At 42.8% G+C, this 15,858-nt stretch overlaps 1 protein-coding gene across 1 annotated transcript; it reads left to right on the top strand.

Moving 5' to 3' along the window:
- The first annotated feature begins 10,113 nt into the window (after positions 1-10,113).
- LOC115638132 (olfactory receptor 5-like) lies at positions 10,114-10,869 on the top strand. Its single transcript, XM_030539712.1, has one exon. It carries the CDS (start codon positions 10,114-10,116, stop codon positions 10,867-10,869), a length of 756 nt encoding a protein of 251 aa, XP_030395572.1.
- The last annotated feature ends 4,989 nt before the right edge of the window (positions 10,870-15,858 follow it).

A 15,858-nucleotide genomic window follows, 5' to 3' on the forward strand; every position in this document is an offset into this window, starting at 1 on the left:
CCTGAGTATCCTTCTGTCCCTAGTTGCACCCTGCAGCCCAACTGATAGGGGCAGGGCTGGCCTTAGGAAGTGCAGGCCCCAATTTGAACATTTTTGGCGGGGCCCTGGCAGGGATGACTTAAAAAAAAAAGTGGAAAAAAAGCCTTTAATTTCTTTCATGTATTATTTACTTTCCGTAACTATATAAATAATAAAATTATATATTATGTACATTGCATCATATTTGCTGTTGATTAGTTATTAATGACTGCCGTTTCACATGTGTGGGTCCCAGCTGCTCCCTGCCCCCCTCATTGAAGCAGTTGTGCAGTGTTACTGCCCTGGGAACTGCAGGGCACAAGTGGACATGGGGCTGGCTGGAGGCAGGGTCTGGCTGCAGGCAGGGCAAAGGGTGAGGGGCTGGTTGGAGATAGGGGGTGTGTGGGGTGGGCTGGCTTCAGGCAGGGCCGTGGGGGGATGCAGCAGGGGTTGGCAGGGCTGGAGACAGAGGAGTGTGAGACTGGCTGGCTTCAGGCAGGGGGGTGCAGCAGGGGTTGGCTGGAGACAGGGCAGGGTGTGCAGGGCTGGTGCGGGAAGCAGTGTGTGTGGGGCTGGCTGGCTTTGAGCAGGGCCACGGGTGTGTGGCAGGGGTTGATTGGAGACATGGCAGGGGGTTTGACAGGGACTGTCTGTGGGCATGGGGTGCAGAGCTGGCTGCAGGCAGGGGGAGCGGGGCTGGTGTGGGCAGGGCAGGGGGTGCAGCAGAGGCAGCTGGATCCCCAGTCCTTTAAATAGCCCCCAAGTTCCCTGCTATCCCAGGGATTTGGGGGCTATTTAGAGGGCCCAGGGCTCCCCAGCTTCTACCCTGCCCTGGACCTTTTAAATAGCTGCGGGAGCCCCGGGGAATGCATGGGGGTGGCGGGGCTCTGGCGGCTATTTAAAGGACCAGGGTGGCAGAGGCAGCTGGAGCCCTGACCCTTTAAATAGCCCCTGGAGCCCCTCACTACTCCAGGGCTCTGGAGGCTATTTAAAGGCCCGGAGCTCCAGCTGGGAAAGCAGGGCCATGGGGCTTGCCGCGCTCCGGCCGGAGCTCCAGCCGGGAGAGCGGGGCTTGCCGCGCTCCGGTAGGGGCTCCAGATGGGAAAGCGGGGCCTCGGGGCTTGCCACACTCCGGCCGGAGCTCCAGCCGGGAGAGTGGGGCTTGCCGCGCTCCAGCCAGAGCTCCAGCCGGGAGAGCGGGGCCTCGGGGCTTGCCGCGCTCCGGCCGGGGCTCCAGCCTGGGCCGTGGGGCTTGCTGCGCTCCGGCCTGCGCTTAGCTCAAGGGAGTGGGACCACGGAAGACCCCTGAGCAGATCGCAGCCAGGCACCCAGGGTAAGTTTAAAAAAAAAAGTGTCTAAGGCGGGGGCCCGATTCCTGGGAATTGGGCGAATCGGCCTAAAGCCGGCCCTGGATAGGGGACTTGAACTGCAAACCAAGTCTCTGCTGTGTCCCTGCTGCTATGGACTAGCCATAACTCACTGTTCCCAGCCCCTCTCTACAGCCTTGCAGCACAGCAATATCAAGAGGTGCTCTGAGACATATCAAGGGGAGAATAGGAAGGGAGATAGAGCAGGAACTGTGATGTTAATATGCATCCTATAGTGACAGAAGAGGCTAGTGTTTCCAGATATGCATGGATTTTCCACGCACCATGAATGTCTCTTAAAATGTACTGCAAGCCCCCATCTCCCACTGTAGGTGATAGCAAAAATGAAACGTCTCTATTTAGCTAATAATCCCAACAACAACAAAAAAAGCACAGATCCTGAAGTCCAGACTCAAGCAAATCTCCCATTGATCCTGCTCAGTGGGAGTTTTACTGGAGAAAACACTGAGCAAATGAGTCAGAGCACAGGATTTGCCCAAAGGATTGCGGCACTTACTTTTAATCCTGACCGTGAAGTGGCAACTGCTCCTCAGAAGCAGACTGGGCTTGGGAAGATAGAGCTGGTTTTCACTGTCTTTCTGCTTTTCTCGGTCTCTTCAGAAGGTCTGCCTCCATCTGCACCTGGTTTCTACTGCTCTGCTTGACTGCATGCATTACACCAAGGCATAGTGCCTCCTAACACAGTCTGCCTTGAGACAGCTAATTTTAATGATCACTTTTAAGTGATAGTGATTTGGGGAATCAGTTATATGTGCTTGTTAAATCAGTGTAATGCAGTGGGCATTCCATTCTCCCTTTTCACCAGGTCCCCCTGGGGAATGAGGAGTAAACAGGTAGTTAGGCACTTAATTTCCCCTGATTTGTGGAGGAATTAAGTGCCTAAATATCTTTAAAAACCTGGTGGGGGGTCAGAGAATCTTCCTATGGAGCTAAGAGGACTAAGGGATGAGCATTTAAGAGAAATCTGTGATTATCTGGTCATTTCTGGGCTAGGTTATAGTAACATTACTGCAAAAAGACTATTCATTTGAATTAAATTAGGGCTGTCAAGCAATTAAAAAAATTAATCACACAATTTAAAAAATTAATCGTAATTAATCATGCAATTAATTGCACAGTTAAATAATAATAGAATATAATTTATTTAAATATTTTTGGATGGTTTCTACATTTCCAAATATACTGATTTCAATTACAACACAGAATACAAAGTGTACAGTGCTCACTTTATAATTATTTTTATTACAAATATTTGCACTGTAAAAAACCATAAGAAATAGTATTTTTCAATTCACCTAATGCAAGCACGCTAGTGCAATGTCTTTGTCATGAAAATTGAACTTACAAATGTAGAATTATATACAAAAAAAACCTGCATTGAAAAATAAAACAATGTAAAACTTTAGAGTCTACAAGTCCTCTGAGTCCTATTTCTTGTTCAGCCAATCACTCAGACAGAGAAGTTTATTTATATTTGCGGGAGATAATGCTGCCTGCTTCTTGTTCATAACATCACATGAAAGTGAGAACAGGCATTCCCATGGCACTATTGAATGTGGTGTTACAAGATATTTACATGCTGAATGCACTAAAAATTCATATGTGCCTTCATTCTTCAATCACCATTCCAAAGGACATGCACCCATGCTGATTCTACTTGATAAAAATCCAAACAGTGTGGACCGATGCATGTTCGTTTTCATCATCTGAGCAGATGCCAACAGTAGAATGTTGATTTTCTTTTTTGGTGGTTCGGGTTCTGTAATTTCTGCATCAGAGTGTTACTCTTTTAAGACTTCAAAAAAGCATACTCCACACTATGTCCCTCTCAGATTTTGGAAGGCACTTCAGTTTCTTGAACCTTGGGTGCAGTGTTGTAGCTATCATTACAAATCTCACATTGGTACCATATTTGCGTTTTATCAAATCTGCAGTGAAAGTGTTCTTAAAACAAACAACATGCGCTGAGTCATCATCCGAGACTACTATAACATGAAATATATGGTAGAATGAGGATAAAATAGAGCTGGAGACATATAATTCTCCCTCAAGGAATTCAGTCACAAATTTAATTAACATACTATTTTTTTAACGAGTGTCACCAGCATGGAAGCATGTCCTCTGGAATGGTGGTTGAAGCATGAAGGGACATATGAATGTTTAGCATATTTGGCATGTAAATACCGAGCAATGACAACTACAAAAATTCCATGTGAATGCCTGTTTTCAATTTCTGGTGACATTGTAAATAAGACGTGGGCAACATTATCTCCCATAAATGTAAACAATCTTGTTTGTCTTAGCGATTGGCTGAACAAGAAGTAGGACTGAGTGGACTTGTAGGATCTAAAGTTTTACATTGTTTTGTTTTTGAGTGAACCAAAAAAAATCTACATTTCTATGTTGCACTTTCTCGATAAAGAGATTGCACTATAGTACTTGTATGACATGAACTGAAAAATACTTTTTTTTTTATCATTTTACATTATAATAATATAAAGTGAGCAGAGGACCCTATGTGTTCTCTGTGGTAACTGAAATCACTGTATTTGAAAATGCAGAAAAACATCTAAAATATTTAACAAGTTTCAATTGGTATTCTATCGATTAACAGCATGATTAAAGTGTGATTAATTATGACTAGTTTTTTTAATCACGATTATTTTTTTGAGTTAATCATGTGGGTTAACTGTGAGTAATCGACAGCCCTAAATTAAATGTATCAGAAACAATTTAAATTGTGAAAAGCAGAAGGAATTAGAAGGTCAGAGATTGTGTGCTTTCCTGCCTCCAAAGGATAAGATTGAACCCCTCACTGCTATGTATTTGTACCATGCCCTGAAGATTATCTGATCTGGGTTGTTTTTAATAAGCGTGGGGAGCAAATTCAAAAGCTGAGGCAGGACACAGCAAACCTAGACCATCCCTGGCAGGTGTATGTGCAACCTGTTCTAAAAACTTCCAGTGATGAGGATTCCACACCCTCCCTAGGTAACCAGTTCCAGAGTTTAACTATCCTAAGAGTTAGAAAGATTTTTCCTAATACACCTCTACCTTGATATAACACTGTCCTCAGGAGCCCTAAAATCTTACCGCGTTATAGGTGAAACCACGTTATATCGAACTTGATTTGATCCCCCAGAGTGCGCAGCCCCGCCAACCCCAGCACACTGCTTTACAGCATTATATCCGAATTCGTGTTATATCGAGCGGCGTTATAATGGGGAGAAGTGTATCTAACCTAAATCTCTCTTGTGCCAAATTTAGCTGATTATTTCGTGTCCTATTCTTGGGAGAAAGAAAGAAGGAAAGAAGGAAAGAAAAAGAAGAGTTAGTTAATTCTGCGTGGCCGCATCCATACAGAAGTTACAGCAGTTTAACTACAACTGTTTTTAAAAACAGTTGAATTAAAGCTGCGTTTTTAAACTGATTTAGTTAGTCCCCTGGGTGAGCATTTGTATCAGTTTAAACCTGGAATGATCAATTTAGTTTGTGCCTGTAAATTTACCAGTGTAAGCTCAGGGATCACATTACATCACGGTCCAGAGGGCTGGTGATTTAACTCATTAAGCACCTTTTTCTCCACAGATCTTAAAAGCACAGAGTAAATATTAAGACATATCAGTTCAGTATTATCTATCTATCTATCTTTCTAATCTGTCTTATATACTGACATATCCTCCAGCGCCATATTAGATGAGGGTCAGATGTTAATACTCTATTAATGTTCAGAAATGCCTTACTACACCTGTTCTTCCATTGATTTCAAAGGGATAACTCTCAGAGTGCAGTCCTATACAGTATGAATAGCATACTGGGTATCTAGAGAACCTGTCTCGTGAAGTTATTTTGGGGTGGATATCTGTCTCCATATTCTATGTTAGGGGTGTAGCTCCTGATGTTCTGGGGAATGGGACTATGTGGAGGTGTGGTATTGGCCGCCTGAAATACAACATGACCCCAGGCAGAGAATTGCCATCTGAAGCTGGGTAAGGCAAACCCAACGCTGATCTAGGCAAAATCAATCTAGACATAAGATTCAGAACACATGGCGTTGACTTGTTGCAAGTACATGTGTGACAGGGTGGATTAGCTCTTTTAGGCTCTGGGTGCCATCCTGCCTTAGTTTCCCCTCCTGTTGTAGAATGTCAAAGAAGCACGCTGAGCTGCTTCAGTTATAATAATACAGAAATGATTAATGAATAGAGCTGGTCAAAAAAATCCACTAAATCTGTTTTGTGACGGAAAGCTGGTTTTTGACTAAATGAACATTTTCATGGAAACTGTCTGGTTTTGACTTTTTCTCAAGAAATCTGAAAATCAAAAAATTTTTAATTTTCTCAGAGGGGGATTCCCCCACCACCAAGCTCTAGCATTTGTTCGCTACAATCATTGATGGAGCTGTTTAAGCAGTTTTGTTTTAGCCCACAACATACATCATATAAACCTACACAGAATATATAATTGCATGGAAAAGAGCTTGTTTCTGCATCAAAATGCTTTGTAGAGGGGCCTGTCCAGCTATCATCGAAAATATTTAGAAGATACCTGTCAAAATGCATATAACTACCACACCAGTATGTATGTAGCGAGTAGTCAACTACACTGTTGGGCCTGTTTCTCATTTACACTCAGGTCACTTGAAACCATTCTAGGGGTGTTATGGGGCATTAAAATAGGAGAAGATTCTGTTTATGGCATAAAGGGGCCTCACTATAGATGCAAATCAGGATTCTTATGCATTGGCCTCACTTCTCAGATTCTCATGTTGGTATTTTGCATTGTTCAAGACTAAAATGTCTGTCTGTTGGTCTGTTGCTGCTATTCATATCACCTAATAACCAAAAATAATACACTGTATCATCAAAAAATATGGCACATTTGCTGAGGTCAGGAGTCCTGGATTCAATTCCTGCCTCTTAAACTGATCTCTTGTGTGGTGTTGGGCAAATCACTTCTCCTTCCATTATCCCAGTTTCCCCATCTTAACATGTCTGTGAGAAGTGCTTTGAAAATCCTGGACTGTAACAGTATTGGTCAGAACAAGTATGTAAGTGACAATGTGTATTTCTATGTGAGGGGCCTACAAAAGGGTTGTGGCACAGAGCTCCGCAATGCCTAACTTTTAGATGCCTACAAAATACCTGGAACAGCAACTGGATCCATAAAAGCTGAATTAGCTACCCAGGATCCTTAGGCAATGTATGGGGAGAGAAAATAATTCACAAAAGCCAGCATGCTAGTCAAGGAGCTGTCTCAGTTGGCCAAATGACCTAAGTTATCCGTTCAGAAAATTCAGTGCCTATGGCTATGGCTGTGTTGGCACAACTTATGTTGCTCAGGGGTGTGAATATTCCATAGCTTCTGCTGCTCACAGAGGTGGGTTTTTTTATGCTGATGTGAGAGCTCTCTGCCGTCGGCATAGAGGGTCTTCACCAGAGGTGCTGCAGGGAGGCGCCTCTCTCTGCTTATGAGGATGAGTTGGGCATCAGCCTAACTCCACACAAAATGGCTGGGGAAAGGATTGAGCACAAGAAGCCCCATGTTTAGGGTGCTCCTCTGTAACAAAATAGATCCAGGTTCATTTTCTGAATATGCAAACCTAGGCAAAAGGATTTGAAGAGAGTTCTGCCACTTCTGAGGAGAGCACCCCAAGCAGAAGACCTAGAGTGGTTCTCACTTCTTTTTCTGAACCATTTAATACTTAATTAAAGTGAAAGAACTTCAGTAGGAGATCTGGATAGATGGAGTATAGTCTAGTCCAGATACTCCGCTGATACTTGGGGAGCCCCTCCTCATCAGTCAGAGAGGGGAATTGAATCAGGATTTCCCACAGATGGGTGAGTACCATCACCGCTGGCCTAAAAGTTATTAAAAGAAAGGTCAGCTGCTTCCTCCTATCTTTGTGTGTAGGTAGTCATGCTCTGAGAACACCTACTGGATTAGACCGAAAGGCAAGGTATCTTCCCCCAGTTTGAGAATTGTGTTAAAATTTAGGCATGGAATAGGTGTCAGGACAACTAAAGTCAGCAGTGCCTGTGTACAGAGGCTGAAATATAGGTTCCTAAAGAACTTTTACAGTGGAGACTTAGGCACAGAGGGACGTTAGGAGCCTAATGGGTTGGGCAGAAGCCAAAGAGGAGTTTTTTAGATCGCTTGGTGCTTAAATGTGAAACTTGGGTGCCTAAAATTGGGATTTGTAACCTAAGTCCCTTCTGCATTTCTGGGCTAGGGTAGACCATGGTCCATCTTACTCAGTATCCTGTCTCTAAGAGTGGCCCATATCGGAGCTCCAGGGGTAGTGCACAAAACAGGGCAGTTGCAATGATCCACCACTGTCTTCCACTCACAGCTTCTGGCATCAGAGGTTTAGGGTTGCTCCTTCATGAGATTACATGCCTGACCATCTTGGCCAATAGCCATTTATGGACTTGTACTCCAGGACCTTATCAAGTTCTTTTTTGAACCCACTTACATCTCTGACCATCACAATATCCCATGACAATGAATTCCAGAAGTATTCTGGGTGGAAAAGTATTTACTTTGATTTTTATTAAGCTAGACATCTGTTAATTTAATCAGGTGACCCTTGGTTTTTTTATCAGGTGACATGGAAAATAGCACTTCTTCATTCACTTTTCCTACACCACTCATGATTTAATAGGCCTCTATCATATCCCCCCTTAATAAGGTGAACGACCCCAATCTTTAGTTTTCCTTTCAATGGAAGCCAATCCACATCCTTGATCATCTCTGTGGCCCTTCTCTGAACCTTTTTGATTTCCATTTTATCCTTTATGAGATAGGCCAGCTGGAACTGGACCCAGTATTCAAGGTGTCTCTTAGCACATACACACACAGGGCCAGACAAAAAAAGGAGATAACCTGGGGGGTTCAGTGGGGATTGCACTGGACTTGATGTTTACACTGTTTTAACAGGCAACACAGATTCAATTCTTCCATGATGGCAAGTTTAAGCAGCCTCAAGGGAGATCCAAACAGCAGCCAGAACCAGGATGAGGCTGTTGTCTCCTATAAACCATATAAGAATACAGAGCAGCCAACACTAAGGTTCTGTGTAATATACACCACAGAGTGTATACAGCAGGAAAGCAAGAGCAGCTGCAGCAAAATGACAGTGTCTTTGCAGAGAGAGTGAGAGTGCATGAGACACTGAAGGGCACAGAGTGATGGTGAAATCCACGTCCTGATCCCCAGACCCAATCACCACTGATGGAGATGTCCCATTTCATGCTGGGGATTAAAGGTAAATCTGATAATTCCTGGGTAAAATCCTGAGGATTTTAGGGAGAAAAGGCTGCACCATAGGAAAGAAGAGCAGCTTGAAACATCTCTCTGATAAGCAATATGCTTGTTCATTTACCGCTCTGTATTATTCCTTATACTACACTTGATATGTCTCATATTGCTGAACCCAGACATTACAGAGAGTGGCTGTGAGTAACGCAGAATAGAATTTGCCTACAGTTCCCTGCCAACACACTCACACACGTGAGCTGCGTTACAAGATGCAGCTGGGGGTGGAATGTGTGCCAGGGTCTGTTGGAGAGTCACTTAGGGGTAAGAGTGAGAGGGATCGATGGAGTCTGCTCAGGGAGTTCTTCTTCCCATCTGTGCTGTTGGTCAGTGTCACTATGTAGTTTCAGGCACTAGCATGATACCATCATATTCCCCTCCCTCTCTGGGGAAGCTCGTGAGTTTGACCCTGACCACCATCACAGCAAGTTTAGGGGTCAGAGTGGGCAAGGAACTCAACACGAGCTCCTTGTGTGCTGCTGGGACAGAAAGGGTTAATGGGATCTTGTACTGTATAAACTGAGAAGTGTTGAGTAGAAGTAGGAAGGTGTGGTAACCCATATTAGACATTTGAGACCGAACAGTATCCAGTCTTTTTCTGTGACCACATTTTAAAAAGTACATTGAGAAACTGGAGAGGGTGCAAGAAAAAGTCATAGTAATATAGGGGCAGAGACGGAGAAAATGCCTTACAATGAGAGTGAAGGAACAGAAATGGCATTACTTATGAGAAAAAAGATTGAGAGGTGACTTGCTTACAGATGATGATCACCTTCATGGAAAGAAAATACAAGGGCTGAAGGGCTCTTTAATTCAGCAGAAAAAAGTCAGAACAAGAACCAGATTTTTTTTTTGAGGAATAAGGAACACACTATGAATGGAGAAGGTGGCTAACCATTGGAACAAAGTGCTGAGGGAAGTTGTGGATTGTCAGCCTCCTGATGTCTTCAAAATTAAGACTGGCAGCCATTCTGGAGGATTTGCTCTCATGCTCCATGGGTATGCTTTCTGTACTTAAACCATTGTCCGCTACCCCAAGCTCTGTGAAATCACGCTCTTCTTACACGCATTGAACTTTTCTAGTATCAAATGGCTGGGAATTTACTATGTTTGATTGCACAGCAAACTTCTTCAATACTAACGACTGTTTATCTGTCACTAGATAATTTCACGGAAAACAGAGGAAGACGCAATCTACATGGATATCATGGAGAAAGAAGAAGGGAAAAATGAAACATATATCACAGAATTCATCCTCTTGGGATTTGGGAATCATGTTGAACTGCAGCCCCTTCTGTTCCTGCTGTTTCTAGTGATCTACATTGTGACCATGGCTGGGAACATCATCATCATCACACTGGTTGTCACTGATCAGCACCTTCACACCCCCATGTACCTCTTTCTGGGGAACTTGTCCTGCTTGGAGACCAGCTTCACTTCAACCATCCTGCCCAGGGTGTTGGCCAGTCTCCTGACTGGGGACAGAAACATTTCTGTTACTGGCTGTATCACTCAATTTCATTTCCTCGGTCTTTTTTTGGGAGTTGAATGTTATCTCTTGGCACTTATGTCCTATGACTTAGCAATATGCAAACCACTACACTACACAGGTCTTATGAATAGCAAAATCTGCCTGCAGTTAGCAGCTGTGTCCTGGATGAGTGGATTTATGATAATTACCATAGTTACATGTTTAATGTCACAGTTACATTTCTGTGGCCCCAATGAAATTAACCATTTCCTTTGTGATTTTACCCCGGTGATTAAACTCTCCTGCACTGACACCAGCCTGATCACACTCGTGACATTTATATTGTCTTCCATATACACCCTGCCCCTGTTTCTATTAACTCTGGCATCCTACATTTGTATCATCTCCACCATCCTGAGAATCCCGTCCACCACCGGGAGGAGAAAGGCATTTTCCACTTGCTCCTCTCACCTCATTGTGGTGACAATCTACTATGGGACGCTAATCATTGTCTATATGTTTCCAGACACTGACACACTTAGAGACCTCAACAAAGTGTTCTCTCTCTTCTACACAGTCCTAACTCCCCTGGTCAATCCTCTCATCTACAGCCTGAGAAACAAAGAGGTCAAGGTGGCCCTGAGAAAAGTCATCAGCAATGTATGGAGCTTATAGAAATTGAGAATTAGTGATTGATATGGCAATGAATGAATTTGGAAGAGCTAGAGAGGGAGTTAGCATTTAGGCTGTCTCTAGCTCATGACAATGGGAGCTTTCTTGAGGCACATGAGGACATGCTAATTTGAGGGACGTCTGCATTCCCATTTTGTAAGAGTTGATGCTTGCTTCTCCCCTAGCTGGAATCTTAACTTTCCTGTTCTCTGCATTTAAGTGGAGTTCAAAGATATTACTTTCATGTTTTGTTTGCATCTTTCCTGTGAGCTGGGAAAAGTCTAGGTTTTACATTGCAGTGTTCATGAATACTACAGGTGGATTTGGATTATTAAAGTATTTAGTCTCTCACTTTGGTATCAGGTGTCCTATACAATTTTAGATTTGGGTAGATTGAACTGGTCTTTATAATTTTTTTTTTGTTATATATGTTGTCATGAAATGATTAGTGGCATGTAAGATCCTAAATGCATTCCTGGATATTGAAATAGAACAATTAATTGACTTGAATAATTTCTGGTGAAACATCTCTTTACCCTAAAGAACATTTTAATGTCCAATGAAAATAATAATAATAATGTGTGGAGAAACTGCTAATCAATTCTATATTTCAAAATTGAATTTGGAAAAAGCACCTAAATGACTAAAGTTCCTAAGTCCCAACGATTTTTCAAAAAATTTTTGAATTTGTAAGGGACAGACTTTGAAAGGTTCTAAAGATGCAGATAAGTGTCTAGGAGTATATCTAAATGTGGCCAGGCCTTAGACTCCTGGCCCACGTCCACAACGAGCATTACAAAAGGGAAGATTCCTGGAGGTTTGGGTGAGGATTGCAATGGCCTGGATTTAATAACCTCCATGAGGGCTATCGACCAATGATCATTATCAGCAATATCAAGGGAGAGACCAATAACAGCCAGGGTAAGTTGCTGTTCTCTGTAGCCCATGTAAGAATCCAGAGCAGGCAGCACTAAGGTTGGTTGTCATATATCCTAGTGTGTGCATCAAGCGAGAAAGCAAGAGCAGTGCAGCCCAGCAGCAAACTATAAGTGTCTTTGCAGAGTGAATGGGATTGTCTGAGACACTGAGGAGAGCAGAGAGATGGTGGAATACGGATCCCAATTCCAACTCCTAGCCATCATCAATGGAGAAGTCAACACTTCATACAGAGGATTAATGGTAAATCTGACCAATCCTGGGTCACATACTAGGGATCTGAGGGAGAAACACCTGCTATATTGGGAAGCAGAACAGGCTGAACTGCCTCTCCAGTACACAGTTTCCTTGTGCATTTACGGTGATATATCATTCTGCATTGTCCCCTTGCTGTGGCTTATCGCTTCTCTGAATATCATTGATCTGAGACTCTCCAGAGAGTGGCTGTGATTTCTGCAGCAGAGTCCTCCCACAGTTCCACCCCAGCAAATTAAAACACAAGATCTGGGTTATGTTGTGGCTTGGGGATGGAATGTGTCCCCAGGCTTGTTAGAGAGTCACTAATGTGATAAGAGTGAGTGGGATCTGTGGAGTTTATTCGTGTTCGTGTTATTCCCTTTGTGAATTGAGTGAAGTGCTTTTGGTCAGTGTCACTGTCTAGTCCCAGACACTAGCATGATGCCATCACATTTTTGTCCCTCTCTGGGGAAGTTCATGTATGTGACCTTTACCATCATCACAGCATGCTTGGGGGTCACAGTGGACAAGTAACACAACATAAGCTCCAGGTGTGATATTGTGGAGCTAAAGACTAATATGATCCTACAATGTATAAATAGAGGAGAGATAAATAGAAGTATGGAGGTGATCTGACCTCTATTAGGGATTGTTGAGACAAAATTGCATCCATTTAAAAAAGGATGTTGAACAATTGGAGAGGGTGTAGAAAAGTGCCACAAAAATGTGAGGGAGGGGTGGTGCAGGGAGGTGCTGGAGAAAATGACTTCCAGGGAGAGCAAAGGAACTCAAACTATTAAATGTATAAGAAAGACATTAGAAAGGTGACTGGACTATAGTGGATTCATAGCTTCCTGGGGATAACATATCAGATACTAAAAGGCCTTGAATCCATCAGAGAATGACAAAACAAGAACGAGTGGCTGGGAGCTGAAGCCAGACGTATTCAATTTAGAAATAAGGCACAAATGACATGATGATTCATGGGAGTGATTATCCACTCGAATAAAGCACAAAAGGAGAGGGTGGATTCTCCAACTTTGATGTCTTAAAAAATCATGACTGGCTGCATTTGTGCAAGATTTGCATTCACTTTCACTGGGCAGGCTGCTCCTTCCTGGAACTTCCTCCAGTTTCCCCAGTACAGCACTTGGAAGCGAGAAGCCTATGCTTCCCCTTCTCTTGGGTGGGATACTGAGATCCAACCATTCTCTGAATCTCCAGATTACCACCCCTTTGGTGCCAGCTGCGTTATCCCACCAGGTCTAACGGGAGTTTGGCCTTGCTATAGATTTCCATCCCTCAGCTGGTGATGGAATGAGCTTGCAGGTCGAGTCCTTCATAGATACAAAATTTGTTTCCACATCTCATCTGCAAATATGACCCACAGATACAAAGCGGATGTCTGCAGATTTGCATGGCTTTAGATATAAAATTTGGATCTGCTTCCATCCGTAATTCGCAGAACTCATCCTCAGATATCTGCATTCACATCTGCAGGTGCAGATATCTGTGGATATAAAGCAGATATCCACATATATGCAGTGCTGTATTTGCAGGACATAGGAAGAGCTTCCTCAAACCAAAGTGGCATGTATTAGCCCAAGGGATCACAGCATTGAGGAAAATGGGTTAAAACAACAAAGAGTCCTAAATATCTCTTGTTTTGCCTGCACTTAACTCATCTATCTATAGCTCAGGTTCTTCCAGATCCCATTTCTGAGTCTGAGGGATAGTTGAAACCCTGCAGACTCTCTCTCTGTGTCTCATAAGGAATCCTTTACTTGGACAGTTTCTTTTAATCTCTCTTTTCTCAGCCTTGGTAAACAACTGTGTAACCCTGCTGGCTACTGACATGGTCATAGTCTGTGTGCTTTGCCTTTCCTGTCTGGTTCCTCTAAAAACCCCTCTTGATCTCACCCATATAGCAAGCAATCCATCATTATTTAAAATACACAGCTAGGCACTTTACTGATACAAAATAATGCAGATATGTCCCACTTTGTCACATATGGTTTACTTAACCACAAGATATTGGGGGTAAATTCAGCATAAGTTGGGAAGTGTTATGGTTCTTCACATACAGGAGTCAGATTAGATGATGCCAGTAGTCCCTTCTGCTTTAGTTCAACCAAGGATTTAATTCAAGGAAGCCCTGTGACATGCAACATACACTCCTCTCTGGCCTTTAGATCTGTGTGTCTATGAATGAAAGAAGCTGGGGGCAGAAATGTGGAGAAAGTAGAAGGGGTAAATAAAATCCATATCACAGAATTCATCCATCTGGGATTTGGGAATCTCTCTGACCTTCAGCCCCTTCTCTTCCTTCTGTTTCTAGTGCTCTACATAGTAACCATGGCTGGGAACCTACTCATTGTTGCACTAGTTGTGACTGATCAGCACCTTCACCCTCCCTCTCCCCTCATATTTTTCTTCTTGGGGATCTTGTACTGCTTGGAGACCTGCTACACCTCCACCATCCTGCCCAGGAAGCTGGACAGTCCCATGAGTGGGCAAAGAACCATTTCTGTTGGTGGGTGCATCACTTATTTTTTTTCTTTTGCTTCATTGTAGGAGATGAATATTATCTCCTAGCACTTACGTACTATGACCAGTATATAGCAATACACAAACCACTATACTACACAGCTCTTATTAATGTCAGAATTTTCCCCAAGTTAGCACCTGTGTCCTGGATGAGTGGATTTCTAGCAACAATCATAATAACATGTTTAATGTCACAATCACATTTCTGTGATCCCAATAAAATTGACCATTTCCTTTGTGATTCACCCCAGTGATTAAACTCTCCTGCAGTACCACCAGCCTGATAAAACTGGTGATCTTTATACTCCCTTCCATATATATCCTGCCCCCATTTCTTTTAACCTTGGCATCTTATATTGCTATCATCTGGACAATCCCTTCCACCAGTGGCTGGAGAAAGGCATTTTCCGTCTGCTTCTCACACCTCGTTGTGGTAACAATCTGCTATGGGATCCTAATAATTGTCTATGTGTCTGACAAACTTAGAGAGCTCTGCAAAGTGTTATCTCTCTTCTACACAGTAATGACTCCGATGGCCAGTCCCCTTATATACAGCCTGAGAAACAAAGAGGTCAAGGAGGTCCCTGAGAAAGGTCATCAGTAAATGTCTAGTGTTCACTTGGACTCCGACAGAGTGATTGATATGGGAATGAATCAATCTGGCAGACCTTTAATGGAATTAGCACCTAGGTTTTCCCTAGTTCATGCCAATGGGAGTTTTCTTGGGGAATATGAAGATATACTATGTTTTGGGAAGGCAGCATTTATAGTTGATTATAGCTGATACTTCCTAATGACCCAACTGAAATAATAACTCTCATGTGCTCTGCATTCCACACAGTGGAATTAAAGATTTTCAGTTACATGTTTCATCTACTTTGTTACTCTGAGTGTACTGGGAAAAGTCTATACTTTACATAGTTCTGTCCTGGAATCCCTGAGGGGGGGTTTCAGATTGTGTAAATATTTTTCTCTCATCTTTTTGTCAGGACTTCCAATATAATTTTCTATTTGTGAAGATTGTACTGGACGGCTGATATTTTGTTTGTTACATATGCAATATTGCAATGATCAGAAGGTTTGTAAGATCCTAAATGGATTCCTGGATGTTGAAATAAAATATTAATTGAGATGAATGATTTCTGGTGGAACATCTCTTCATCCTAAAAGTCATTTCAATGTCAGGTGAAAAGAAAAATGTGTGTTGAGAAATTGATATTGATTTCTGCATTTGAAAAGTGTCAGGCTCTTTGAGAAAACACCTGAGTGACT

The sequence above is a fragment of the Gopherus evgoodei genome, chromosome 21 (assembly GCF_007399415.2).
Source record: "Gopherus evgoodei ecotype Sinaloan lineage chromosome 21, rGopEvg1_v1.p, whole genome shotgun sequence".
In the NCBI taxonomy this organism is placed as follows: Eukaryota; Metazoa; Chordata; order Testudines; family Testudinidae; genus Gopherus; species Gopherus evgoodei.

What these genes read in the sequence shown, in the direction of transcription:
- LOC115638132 (XM_030539712.1), top strand. Translation starts at nt 10,114, where the DNA reads ATGTACCTCTTTCTGGGGAACTTGTCCTGCTTGGAGACCAGCTTCACT.